The 14,251-nt window shown below is 42.0% G+C and overlaps 1 protein-coding gene across 5 annotated transcripts in view; it reads left to right on the plus strand.

Annotated features, from left to right (window-relative positions):
• LOC134665889 (protein qui-1) overlaps positions 1-14,251 on the plus strand; it is a 185,462-nt gene that overhangs the window by 122,454 nt on the left and 48,757 nt on the right. For all 5 annotated transcript variants that reach the window (XM_063522921.1, XM_063522922.1, XM_063522925.1 and 2 more), the window contains 3 exons: positions 394-594; positions 9,368-9,546; positions 11,040-11,186. In XM_063522921.1, the coding sequence (XP_063378991.1) occupies positions 394-594; positions 9,368-9,546; positions 11,040-11,186 (527 nt within the window). The remainder of the gene's footprint in view (positions 1-393; positions 595-9,367; positions 9,547-11,039; positions 11,187-14,251) is intronic.

The following is a 14,251-nucleotide window of genomic DNA, read 5'->3' on the forward strand; positions in this document are numbered from 1 at the left end:
TAGGAAATAAAACATATAAAATGTAGTTTATTATTCAATGTTGATTTATTACCGAACCTTAAAAAAAATAACTGTGCTATGATGAAAAATACATATCAACTTTATGAGTATTATCACGTTTTGGTTGCCAGACTAAAAGTATGGCCAGTTAAATAAAGTTGCCGTGAATATTAACCATTAAATATGTAGTGTAGCTTGTCCCACCACGCATAATAATTGTTTATTAATTTGATTTTCCCTAGGGCACGGTGCTGGATTGTTTTAATTTTTGAAAATTACGTAATTTACATACGATTGTTGCCCCATTACTATGTAGTGGAGCAGTACCTATTAGGTACTATAATGCATACATAGTACCTAATAGGTACTGCTCCATTCCCATTTCTTTCTCAGAGCCTCTCATAGCAGAGAACGTAGTATCGGGTAGAAGCACGTGGCGCTGGCGTGCCGCGGCGGCCGGGGCGCGCGCGCGCAGGCGCTACGTGCGCGTGCAGAGCGCGCTCAGAGACGCGCACTCCGACCTGGCGGCGCTGCACTTTGCGAATTTCCTGCAGGATCCCGACGACACGGATACTTCAGAAACACAAGAGCCGGGTAAGATGTTTCTTAACTAGCTCGGCGCGTCGTGTCTCTAATCAAAGCTTGCAACAACAAACCAAATTATGTAATAATTATAACCAAATTATGTAGGTAAATCCTAAGGGAATCATACTATGCCTTCTTTAGGGCTGATTTAGACAGCGCGCGAACTCGCATGCGATTTTAGTTAGGCACATTGTGGACTGTTGGTTACATCAAATTCAATCGACCGATAAAAAACCGCAATGAAATTAAACTCGCATGCGAGTTCTCGCATCGTCTAAATAAGCCTTACTGTCGATATCTTGTGAGTCAAGTTACATACATTAATTCATTATACACCGGTCGGGTGGATAACTACTGTAGGTCGTTATTAATTGTGCGCTCCCATCAGGCGCGGATCCACCGTTGTGGGCACGGTGGGCATGCCCACAACCCTAATAGGGTGCCCTATTGACTCCCCGAGTAGCATTACGCCGATTTTTGTTTCGCAGACGCTTTGGCAGAGGAACATTTGGCAAATACCTGAATATAACTAGTGGCTCTGTGAGCTGTAGACCATACCTGTAAGCATACTTTATTAGGACCGTGTACGACGATAGCGCCACACAGCGCCTTGATCAATCGACGTAACGAAAATGTTAATTTATTCAGAACAAAAAACCGGGCAAGTGCGAGTCGGACTCGCGCACGAAGGGTTCCGTACCATAATGCAAAAAAAAAAACAAAAACAAAAGCAAAAAAAAACCGTCACCCATCCAAGTACTGACCACTCCCGACGTTGCTTAACTTTGGTCAAAAATCACGTTTGTTGTATGGGAGCCCCATTTAAATCTTTATTTTATTCTGTTTTTAGTATTTGTTGTTATAGCGGCAACAGAAATACATTATCTGTGAAAATTTCAACTGTCTATCTATCACGGTTCGTGAGATACAGCCTGGTGACGGACGGACGGACGGACAGCGAAGTCTTAGTAATAGGGTCCCGTTTTACCCTTTGGGTACGGAACCCTAAAAAAGAAATACGAAGTTTAAGTTTTTTGCCATTTTCTCTGTAAGCATGTCTATAAAAGAAATACTCTTATGATATCGATACGACTATTTGTTTATAAGCGAGGTATCACGAGTCCGCCATTTTTTTACATTTCCAAAAACTGGATCGAAAAATAAATTCTATTAACTCATAGAATCTAGTCACAAAATTTCGAGAGAATTGGTTGAGAAATTGTGACCTGTAGAGGAGAACATCCGGACATACGAAAGCAAAATGCCCGAGTCAAAACGTAGACCTTCGCTACGCTTCGGTCAATTATAGAAAATATAATGTAGTGTCATCGCTAATGGAGTGCCACTTGACAAAAACTTTTTAAAAAAGTTATAAAACGTTACTCGACTAAAGGTTGCTTGATGAAAAGATTACGCTTGCAAATGAAATTCTTCTTAATATTTAAATGGTCTGCTAATTTACACAGAAGCAAACTGAATGATATGTGAATCAAGATGCTACCAAAAGTTACATCGACGTATAATTGACTCTGCGAAACGATTTTCGGCAAAACTTTGTAAGCGAATCGACAATCTGCAAAAAAATGGTCGGGGAATCATTAGGGTAGGCACCCCGGCTGAATACAGAGCCCTAGTTATTTGCAAGAATATAGATTATTCACTAACATGGCCAATTATTTCTAGCTTAATGCCAGCTGTTAATTTACAGCCGAAGAAGTTTTTAGCTAAAAAGTGTCATTCTATGGAACTTGCTAACTATGTAAACAAAAGTCACTAGTAAATTGACATTCAGAGACTATTTTAATATGACAAAGAGAGTGTATAAGGGAGAAGTGGAAGGGGGAGTTGGAAGGGGTAGACCTCGGCGGACTTTATCTGATCAGATCGGGGAAATCCTGAAGAAAGGCCAGGATAAGAGCACCCTAAACCGGCGAGCGTGTATGAGGAATGTTATGAATGTGAAGGAAGCGAAAGAGGTATTTCAGGATCGTATAGTTCGTTTTTTTTAGCATTAGAAAGAACTTGCAAGAAGGTAAGCGATCTTGACATGTCTTTTAATTGAAAAACGCTTTTTAAAAATCAAAAACTATTACTTATGAAAGCAGAAGAATATAAATGATCGTATTAGATTCATAATTGTTACATATTTGCCGTGACTTATTTTTAAAACGTGTTTTTCAATTAAAAGACACATCAAGATTGTTTACCTAATTTCTAATGCTAAAAAAAACGAAGTATAGCAAGTGGAAATCCGTGGTCTCTGCCAACCCCTCCGGTAAATAGGCGTGATTATATGTATGTATGTATGTATGTATGTATGTATGTATGTATGTATGTATGTATGTATGTATGTATGTATGTATGTATGTATGTATGTATGTATTTTAATATGGCGGTTTGTTTACATAGTTAACAAGTTCCATAGAATGACTATCTAAGTGTGCATAGACTGAAATAAATCGCTTGAGATCCCTCTACGAATTTATTGGTCGGGAAATCATCAGGTACCCTCGACTCGCACTTGGCCGATTTTGGAGTGGCTGTGACCACAACCTTTTTTGAGGGCTGGATCCGCGCCTGGCTCCCATAATTACAAAGGTACCGTTAAGCTGTTAATCCCGGTGGTAGGCAACCCACTCCAATTAAAAATGGATTATGGCTCGGCGGAAAATTTAAAAGTTTCGTTATAATTTTGATTTCATTACCGTTAGGGTTTAGCCCTGAATTTTAAATACCACAGATTATTAAGTTATTATTACAAAATAATAAAATAAATCACATGCATTGCACAGTTTACCTGCTCGTTCACTTTGATCCCGGGCAAAAGTTGCAACGTAAATTTGAAATATCGGTTGAGCATACTTATATAACTAAAGCTCCTTTGACTCACATGATACTCGAGCCTGAGACTGGCAGTCGAGAAAATCTGATATCGGTAAATTGTTCTTCGTTTTTGCAACGCGATTGCAAATTGAATTAGCTGCTCGAGATAGCGTTCCAGCGTTTCAAACTGAGCTGAACTACATATTACATGTCCCGATGAATTTATGCAGCAACATGTTCTTTTAGCGCTGGAATGTTTCACGTAAAGTAACGTGTTTTAGTATTTCGTGAAAGTACTCTTCATAAATTATGTATAACCTGGGTTAGAACTTGTATTTATATGAAAACATTTCTAATATCGTACTTTACTTGGACACGTTGGTTTTGATAGCGGATATTTAACTAAAATTATGTATTAGAAAAAGGTTTACAAGACTTAGTTTACCTCTAGTTTTTAGATTGACTTTATTACTTAAGACCTATTTTAGAAATGTATTTAATAAATTGAGTTTGTATAATTGTCGTTATCGTATCTTAGTGATGTCTAAAAGATTTTCTGCACAAAAGATCCCTATGGGTCGAAGTGTACCCGCAAGGGCCCCCGAAAACAATAAGATAAGATTGTGGGCTACTTTCCCACTTACACTTATACCTACACTTACACTACACTTAACTAATATTAATACTCTTATATAAAACATAATATTAATATATACACATATTTATTTATATACATTTATTTACATTTACACAATAATCATATACACGTTATATTTACATATCGTCCGTCAATTCTTGACGTTGCCAACAAGTCGGGTGCAATGCACACGCGCACCGCGATAGCAATCCTTTGTTCGGAGCGCCCGGTTCTGAGACCCGCTCCGTGCCGGCCGGCCATCGCCGCTCCCCGCCTCAGTCTATGCACAGTACTGACGCGAAACGCATGTCGCTTGTGACCGCTAGACGCATTACGTTCGCTATCGCTTATGCTTTTGTTGACGCTTAATTTCTATTTCTATATTTCTTCCGTACTGTTACCTTCTGTGTTTCTATCTTCCGAACTTTGGACATTCCTTCTGTGTTGTATATATTCTTGACATTATAATATTTATTGGAGAAAGTGGACGTTTGGATTACTGTGGCTGAGATACGTCACGCACCCTATCTACATCCCCATACTGGTGACCCCTGAAGAACACAGTACCAAGAGGATAACATCAGAAAACCGTACGTAGAAGTGTCGAGCAAAATAGACAAAGGAAATACCGTTATGTCGCCCATTACACAAGTACCGGCGGCAGTGCCTGTTCCCACTGCACCATCCGTCACAACTGCGCCGCTTGGTTCCACTACAACAACGACTCCGTCATCCGAAGTTTTTAGAGTCGGAGTACGACTTCCACCTTTTTGGCCAGAGGAACCCGCGATTTGGTTCTCGCAGGTTGAGGGTCAGTTCGACATAGCCGGCATCACCAATGACCTGACAAAGTTCCATTATGTCGTCAGTCAGTTAGATCGACAGTTTGCAAAGGAGGTCAGGGATATTATCACCAATCCACCGGCAGCTGACAAATATGCTAAGCTGAAGAGTGAACTCATCAGTCGACTGAGCGATACCACCGAGCGACAGATCCAGCAACTCCTGCATCATGAAGAGCTGGGAGACCGTAAGCCGTCTCAGTTCCTGCGTCACCTGCAGGCTCTGGCAGCTAAGCGCATATCGGACGACGTTTTACGCATGATGTGGACCAACAGATTACCCGCGAGCATCCAAACTGTCCTCGCAGGGCATCCAGATGCTTCGTTGGACATTATCGCAGACCTTGCTGACAGGGTCCACGACATCGGCCCACGCTGCGCTTGTTCGTCGCACGTCGCTTCTGCAGGCTCCGAGCAACCTGGCTCCAGTACTGACGCCTTGGCGAGGGAGATAGCTGCGCTTAGGAGAGAGGTTCGTGCCTTGAAGATGGATCGTGAAGGAGGAAGATCGCGCTCAAGGAATCCCAGCCGCTCTAGAAGGCAGAGTCGTTCCAGCACCAGGTCCCAGTCCAGTTATAGGAAATTCCCCATCTGCTGGTACCATTCAAGACATGGCGAGAATGCTAGCAAGTGCGTACAACCCTGCGATTACAAGAAGTCGGGAAATGCCATGGGCAGTCGGTAATGGCGACTCCTGACCGCCCTGTCACATCGCGTCGCCTGTTTGTCACCGACAGAAGGTCGAAGCTGCAGTTTTTGGTCGACACCGGTAGCGACCTCTGCGTCTTCCCCAAGTCGTTACTGCACGAGCGTCGAGCACCGACGGGGTACAACCTTTCTGCAGCCAATGGGACACCCATCGAAACCTACGGTTACGCGCATCTTAACCTGGACCTTGGACTTCGACGCGACTTTCCGTGGCGTTTTGTGGTAGCTATGGTTACTAAACCGATTATAGGGGCAGATTTTCTAGCGCACTATAATTTAATTGTAGATTGTGGGGGTAAGAGGCTAGGTAGTATTGTAGATAACATCACTAGTTTATATGTTAATGCTGTTTCTGCTATTAATACTAGTGATATATTTTCTGTAAAGGTCATGAACGGCAGCGATTCCTGCTACCATCAAATATTGTCACAGGAATATCCTGAGATCACACGACCTGCTGGCATACACCGCACTATACCACACAACACACAACACCACATTCGCACCACTCCAGGTCCCCCGGTATCCTGCGCTCCGAGACGTCTTGCCCCTGACAAGCTGAAGCTGGCGAGGCAAGAGTTTGAAGGTATGTTGGCTAGCGGCACGGCACGACCATCAGAGAGCCCTTGGTCGTCACCACTGCACCTGGCGCCTAAAAAAGATAATGGGTGGCGCCCTTGTGGTGATTACCGTCAGCTCAACGCCCGTACCGTCCCTGACAAATACCCCATCAGGCATTTGCATGATTTCACCCACAGCATATCTGGTTGTAAGGTCTTTAGTACCATTGACCTCGTAAAGGCTTACAACCAGATACCTGTCTGTCCGGAGGACATACCGAAGACGGCCATCACTACACCCTTCGGTATGTTCGAGTTTCCGTTTATGACATTCGGACTCCGGAACGCAGGCCAAACCTTTCAGAGGTTCGTGGACGAGCTGACACGCGGGCTGGACTTCGTCTACTGCTACTTGGACGACTTCTTAGTCTTTTCCAGAGACGAAGAGCAGCACAAACAGCACCTACGTGAAGTTTTTACCAGACTCCGAGACTACGGCATGGTAATCAACGTGTCTAAGTGCGTCTTTGGGGCTCCACAGGTAACTTTTTTAGGTTACCTGATTTCTGAGAGCGGTACCAAACCCTTAGACACGAAAGTCCAAGCCATACGTGACTTTCCACCACCCAAGGACGTCAAGCAGCTGAGGAAATTTTTGGGTATGGCCAACTTTTACAGGCGATTCCTGTCACATGCCGCCCAAATCCAAGCACCTCTCAACGCACTCCTGGGTGGAGCAGTCAAAGGTTCCAAACCCATCAACCTGACCGGCGATGCTCTGAAGGCTTTCAACGAGACCAAGGAAAGCCTATCCAACGCAGCGTTACTTGCTCATCCCGATTGTCGGGCTAAGCTGGCGTTGGTCACAGACGCATCAGACGTGGCACTGGGTGCGGTACTGCAGCAGCAGCTGCAGGACCAGGTATGGCAGCCGTTGGCTTTCTTTTCTCGGAAGTTGAGTCCATCCCAGACCAAATACTCGCCGTATGATCGCGAACTGCTTGCGATCTACGAGGGTATTAAGTATTTCCGGCATATGCTAGAGGCGAGGCACTTCACGATTTATACTGACCATAAGCCGATCAGTTTTGCTTTCCATGAGAGGAAACATAACTGTTCGCCTAGGCAGTTTAGACACTTGGACTACATATCCCAGTTCACCACCGACATAAGGCACATATCTGGCAAAGACAATGTTGTGGCCGACACCTTATCTCGGATTGAAGAACTGGCGATACCGCTCGATCTTGCTGACCTAGCTAGATCTCAAGTGTCTGATCCCGAGCTTGCTGAGTACTTGGCCTCGTCATCCCTGCGCTTGGTAAGAATGCCATTCCCGGGTAGCCCTGAACCCTTGTACTGCGACGTCAGTACGCCGACTCCCCGACCATTCGTCACCAAGCAGTACCGAAAAGCCGTTTTCGACAGTCTCCACTCCTTAAGTCATCCTGGTGCCAACACAAGTGCTAAGATTGTAGCCCAGCGTTTTGTATGGCCCAGCGTAAGGAAGGACTGCCGAGACTGGGCACGAGCTTGCGTGCCATGTCAACGGTCCAAAGTGAGCCGTCATGTGTCTGCACCTCTAGGCACATTTGAACTCCCTCGGGCTCGCTTTCAGCAGGTACATATTGACCTAATCGGTCCTCTCCCTGTTTCACAAGGCTTCCGCTATTGCTTGACGGCCATAGACCGCTTTACGCGGTGGCCAGAGGTCGTACCAATAGCGGACATCACGGCAGAGACGGTGGCCAAGGCATTATTGGCTGGCTGGATATCCAGGTTTGGGTGTCCTGTAGATATTGTCACAGATCGTGGTCGACAATTTGAGTCCACACTGTTTCAATATCTATCTAAGACCATCGGCTTCCAGCATAGACGCACGACCGCGTACCATCCAGCATGCAATGGCATTGTGGAACGCTTCCACAGGCAGCTCAAGGCCGCCATTACATGCCATGCTGACGCCAATTGGTCCGAGGTGTTGCCTCAAGTGCTTCTCGGCATACGCAGCGCTTTTAAAGAGGACTTGCAAGCGTCCTCAGCCGAAATGCTTTACGGCGAGCCGCTGCGACTTCCAGGCGAATTTTTTGACCCAAGCGTACCCGGTACCACAGATATCGCCGATTTTACCGCACGGTTACGCTCATTCGCCTCGAAGTTGAAGCCTACGCCAGCTTCACGCCACAGCAAGGACAGGATCTTTGTGTTTAAAGAGTTAGCGACAGCTGAATACGTCTTCCTCCGCGAAGACGCTTCACGCGCTCCTCTAACGCCTGTATACTCAGGCCCGCACAAAGTCCTGGAGAGGACTGATAAAGTTTTTAAACTCCTCATTAAAGGTAAACCGGTTACCGTGAGCATCGACCGATTAAAACCAGCGCATTACCTGTCCGAGGACTTGAAGCTCGCTGATCAGGGGCCGACCACACCTGCCGCACCAGAAAACATCCTGCGCGGGAGGCAGCATAGTGACCCTGGGCCAAGTCAGGCTAACGTACCTAAAACTACTCGTTCGGGAAGGCATGTACGTTTCCCAGATTATTATCGCCCTTAACCAGGTCTCTGGGGGGGAGTGATGTGGGCTACTTTCCCACTTACACTTATACCTACACTTACACTACACTTAACTAATATTAATACTCTTATATAAAACATAATATTAATATATACACATATTTATTTATATACATTTATTTACATTTACACAATAATCATATACACGTTATATTTACATATCGTCCGTCAATTCTTGACGTTGCCAACAAGTCGGGTGCAATGCACACGCGCACCGCGATAGCAATCCTTTGTTCGGAGCGCCCGGTTCTGAGACCCGCTCCGTGCCGGCCGGCCATCGCCGCTCCCCGCCTCAGTCTATGCACAGTACTGACGCGAAACGCATGTCGCTTGTGACCGCTAGACGCATTACGTTCGCTATCGCTTATGCTTTTGTTGACGCTTAATTTCTATTTCTATATTTCTTCCGTACTGTTACCTTCTGTGTTTCTATCTTCCGAACTTTGGACATTCCTTCTGTGTTGTATATATTCTTGACATTATAATATTTATTGGAGAAAGTGGACGTTTGGATTACTGTGGCTGAGATACGTCACGCACCCTATCTACATCCCCATAAGATGTCTAAAATATATCTAATAGATGTCTATTTCAAAATCCGAATCAGGCCCATACATTAATAATCCTACTTGTGTCAGGTGTCGCAGAGGACGATGACGCGCTGCTGGACTCGACGCCATTCCACTCGGGCAGCCGAACAGCGGCCGCGTTCACGCAGCGACACGTCGAGGAATCGTGGTTGCATCTGCTGCTAGCCGGCGACTTCTCAAAGTTGAAGGACCTCACTGTCTGCAATTTCGACTTCTTGCTGGCTGCGGTAACTCTCTGAAAAAATACATGGTTAAAAATGATTAAAATACATCTAATTAAGCCAGCGAAGGGAGAAAGAGATTGTCTTGTACATTTAAAATCGTTTTAGAAAAAAATGTGACGTTCCACTGCAAAAGGTACCTTATGGCGGCTGGCGCTTACGTCGCATAGCGCCGCAATAATATTGGAGCGGCGTTAATAATAGCGTAAGCGCCCACCGCTATAAGGTACCTACCTTTACCCGTGGGACGTCACAAATAGATTAGGTACGACAAACTATCACTTCGCCTCTACCAATTGTTTCAGCTACAATTACGAGTACGAATATAAAATTTAACGAACGATTTTATTAAATTTTACGAATGTATAATTTTACAGAAACAACTTGTATACAACCTTTTTTATCGCAAATAAATGATTATGATTATGATTATGAATAAACCATGTTATCGGCTACGACGTAGTGTTACGACCGTAGCTGTGTACAAATGAATTAACTTGCTGCCCTATTCGAACTTTAAGATACGTCAATTATAGATCTAGAAACGATATGGATTAGATGTGTCAGTGTCAAATGTATCGTTTTTGTTTGAAGAAACGTCACATTTCACACTCTATTAGCTGACGTATCTTAAAGTTCGAAGTGGGCCGCCAAGCTGTCATGAGCCGTGGCAAAATGCCAGGGTAACGCGAGAAAGAATACCTACTAATATTATAAATACTAAGTAATTATTTCTGTATGTTACGTCTACGCTTAAATCGCTGAAGCAATTTAGATGAAATTAGGTGTGGAAATTGTGGAAATTTAAGGCCCGGGAAAGGACAGATTAATTTTAATCAATCATAATAATTAATAATAATCCCACGCAGACGAAGTCGCCGACACAAGCTAGTTTCTGCATAATATATAGATAGTGTAAATTGTATCTATCTACCTATAAATCTATATAGGGCCCCCTGACAGACATACGGTCAGCGTTAACTTAGTAATAGTTCCGATTGGCACCTTTTGAGTACGAAATCCTAAAGAGCAACAACAACAAAAAGAATATATATATATATATTTTTAGCTGCCATTAGCACCTCTGTCTAGGCATCAATTAGACTTAAACATTAAGACGAAGAGCTCGTTAAGAGTAGACTCCCTAGAGGCAAGTCAGTGTCACATCTTTGTAGTAAATTTCATTATGCAAGCTAGCAAAGCTAGGTTTTGCCGACGTTGACCCCCAGGCGACTTTCGATGGCACTCAATACGTTAGAGAAAGAAAAAGGTGCAAACAAAACAAATGCCAAGCGTTTCAGTTTTACGCTGCGTCTTGTAAGCGAACAACTCGCGAACGCGAAGGTGTTCGCGTTCGCAACGAGATCGCTCATGTAGGACACTACTATAGGTATCAAAGGATTGATTCACCCCGCGCCGCATCGCTTCGCGTTCGCGTGTTGTTCGCCTACGTAGTACGCTGCGTTATTGTTGGTAATATATATTCTGTTTTTACGCAGGTGCAAACGGTGACGGTGTCCTATCTCCGATGCATTCTGGAACACGTTCGCTGCTATATCCTCGACCGGGACGTAGAACTCGTCTACGGCGCGGTTAAGAAGTCAAGCGACATCCTTACTCGCGATCCCATGCAGCTAGGAGCCCAGGTACAACCTTACCAGCCGGGCTAGCACATTATTGGCGCGACAGTATCTCGCCACGAGATAGTCTACCCGTCCCTCTTTAATTAATACATTTAGAAAAAGACGGGTAGGTAGTCTATCTCGCGGCGAGATACTGTCGCGCCAATCATGAGTTTGGCCTACAGAAATATATCTTTTTTATAAAGGAAATATTTAACTTAAAGGTAAAATAAATCCAGCTTCGTCCTACTTAGACGTGACATGTGATGTCGTCAGCTTTGTTAGGTTCTGATTGATAAATTCTGCGTTTGTGACATTTCACGCTAGCAAAATTCACGCGGTTGACGGGAAGTTAACACATACATGTCTCTCGCTTTTCTGGCGTGACTGAAGAAAATATCATTTAAGATTTATATAGATTATACCTACGCTTCATTTTTAAAACTCCTACTTATAAAGTATCTCTACTAAATATAACAGATAGTAAATATAAGTAAAATGCATCATCTAACGGCGTGAAATATTATTGTTTGGTGACTTAATATGCGGTGAAAAGCACCTGTTAAGATTTTTCTGTAGTCATCAATCGTGGCCAAATTGTACAATTTATATGGCCATAATTCAAAAATGCCAAGACAAGGTGATTGTGAATTTATGTCTTCATACAATATATGGAATGTTCATACAACGTATTGTTATGAAGCGTCAACTATTACGTACTCATTCTTTTAAAAATCAGTTACCTACCCAATGTCCTAAAACTAGCTCAGAATAAATATTCAATTAATATTTTGAGGTATGATCTTTCGAACATGTTATCTTTGTGGGGTCCCTTTTTAAAATATTTGCAGTCCTACATAAAGAACCCTATCAAGATAAAGATTTTAAAAATATTTTTTTGAATAGTAAAAACAATAAAAATTTTGTTTTAATAGTTATAGATGGTCAAGCAAATCTTGTCAGTAGAAAAAGGCGCGAAATTCAAATTTTCTATCAGACGATATCCCTTCGCGCCTACATTTTTCAAATTTGCTGCCTTTTTCTAGTGACAAGATCTGCTTGACCAACTATATAATTATCACCGTTTCTCCCAAGTTTCCGTCCGACGAGACCATCAAAATTATTTCTTCACTTTAATATCCTGTACTTATAATGAATTTTGCCCCTCAAAAAGTTATGATTCTTACCCCGTACCTCTTTAAACATGTAAATCTAATTTACCGAGAAATAAACTCTTAATTAACTTCCATGCAGACTCAAATATCAATCAGCATAGAAAGGGTTGACGTTAACAAAGACATTAATTCCATCAAAACGGGTTCGCTGAAAGGAAAACTTTTGGAGCTGTCAAAATTACGTTTTAGGAAAGCCGCCGCGCCGTCTATAACAAAATATTAATAATAGCTTTATGAAGTTAATTTGGTATCTAAAATCACGTTACTTCGGGGCTATCCATAAATTACGTCATCGAATTTTGACGATTTTTACCCCCTCCCCCCCCTAAATTCATCCAAAAAATTACCCCGTTTCCTCCTAAGTTATGCTACCATCATCTGAGATCCAGAGCCCCCCCCCCTTAATTTGAAATGACGTAATTTATGAATAGCCCCTTCTGCATTTATTTGACATACATATAAGAGCAAATCGAACAGGTCACTTTGTAATAAGGCGAAACTTACTCCCTTGTTATAAGGCGAAAAATGTTAACATATTTTGACGTCGACTGTACAGTTATCAGCAAAAATTACACAACGAAGGCCGCAAAACTATCTGCCACGTTCTTATTTGTAGAGCCATTAGATTATGTCATATATTTTTGCGGCAATCGAAGGGTAACATATTATTGCAGGTAACTGTAGGAAAATTTTCAATCGCTGTTTTCATTGATCACTATGTGTATGCTTACTGTATCTGAAGGAGGCAGCTTGCTACATCAAGCTCGAGAAAGCGATTTATTTTTGCCCTTTAGGAATATTATGTTTTATAATATCTGGGTAACCCAGAAAAAAATCGAGACAAACTATACTAATTGTTCGTTATAAAAATTTCGGCGTATTACTGTAGGTAGGTAGGTATATGCAGGAAAACCGATAAAACTTTAAATAGGTACATAATATGATTTCCGAAAATGAACACCAATGATGAAAATCGATATTTCTACCATCGAAATTAAGCCCTTATTCATTTCATCGAAATCGTCTAAATTGCTTACGAGAACCTATTAACTAAATATATGAATACTTTTTTATTTAATAATAGGAAAATGTAGAAATATTACAATTTGTGGGATGGTTAAAATACCAAACTTTTCACACAGGTTAGGCGAATGTAATATTTTTTGAATGCCACACATGCATTGACTTGTGAAAGTTTAACCCAAAGTTTATTTTATGTTTGTAGCTTCCAAGACGTAGCTCCTTTTTAAAAATGTACACCTACTTTTATGTTGTCACGTAAAAGGTAAATAAAGAAACCTAATTTATGTACACATGGTGCACGCTCGCGCTCAGATATAAGACGCTACTTTATTTCAGTCGAGGAAAACAAACATCTCTTCTTAAGCTCGGTGGAGTGTAAAAAGAACTTTCTTTACAACACTTTATTCATACCAAGCTGTATATCATTTCCAATTTCACGTGAAAAAGGGGCAATAGATGCAGTTTTATGTTTAGTAGCTTTAGCATACGATTTATATACACAATATGGAGACTTTTGTGTTAAAATTTGAACACGACACTATTTTACACAAACATCATTATTCCATTCATATAAATTTTCTGCCATTAAGAAGTTTAGAACAACGCACATTAAACTAATTCGCACATAAACAATAGGTAGTTAAACAAACAAACCTGTTGGACGGGGTGTTCTTTTTATAATTGGTTTGGTTTTTTGTAGGTATTAAGTATATTTTACAGTTTGTATTTTTATTTTACATCTAGTTTTAACTTTAGTTTTAATATTGTATCTTTAGTTTTAGTATTGTATGATGCTTTCAATAAAAGCCGGATTATCGTACTGAATTAATTATAGACATATTTAGGTAGTAGTTTAAACATTTACTAATATAAAACACAAACAGGTGAAAG

This window comes from Cydia fagiglandana, chromosome 7, assembly GCF_963556715.1.
Source record: "Cydia fagiglandana chromosome 7, ilCydFagi1.1, whole genome shotgun sequence".
Classification (NCBI taxonomy): domain Eukaryota; kingdom Metazoa; phylum Arthropoda; class Insecta; order Lepidoptera; family Tortricidae; genus Cydia; species Cydia fagiglandana.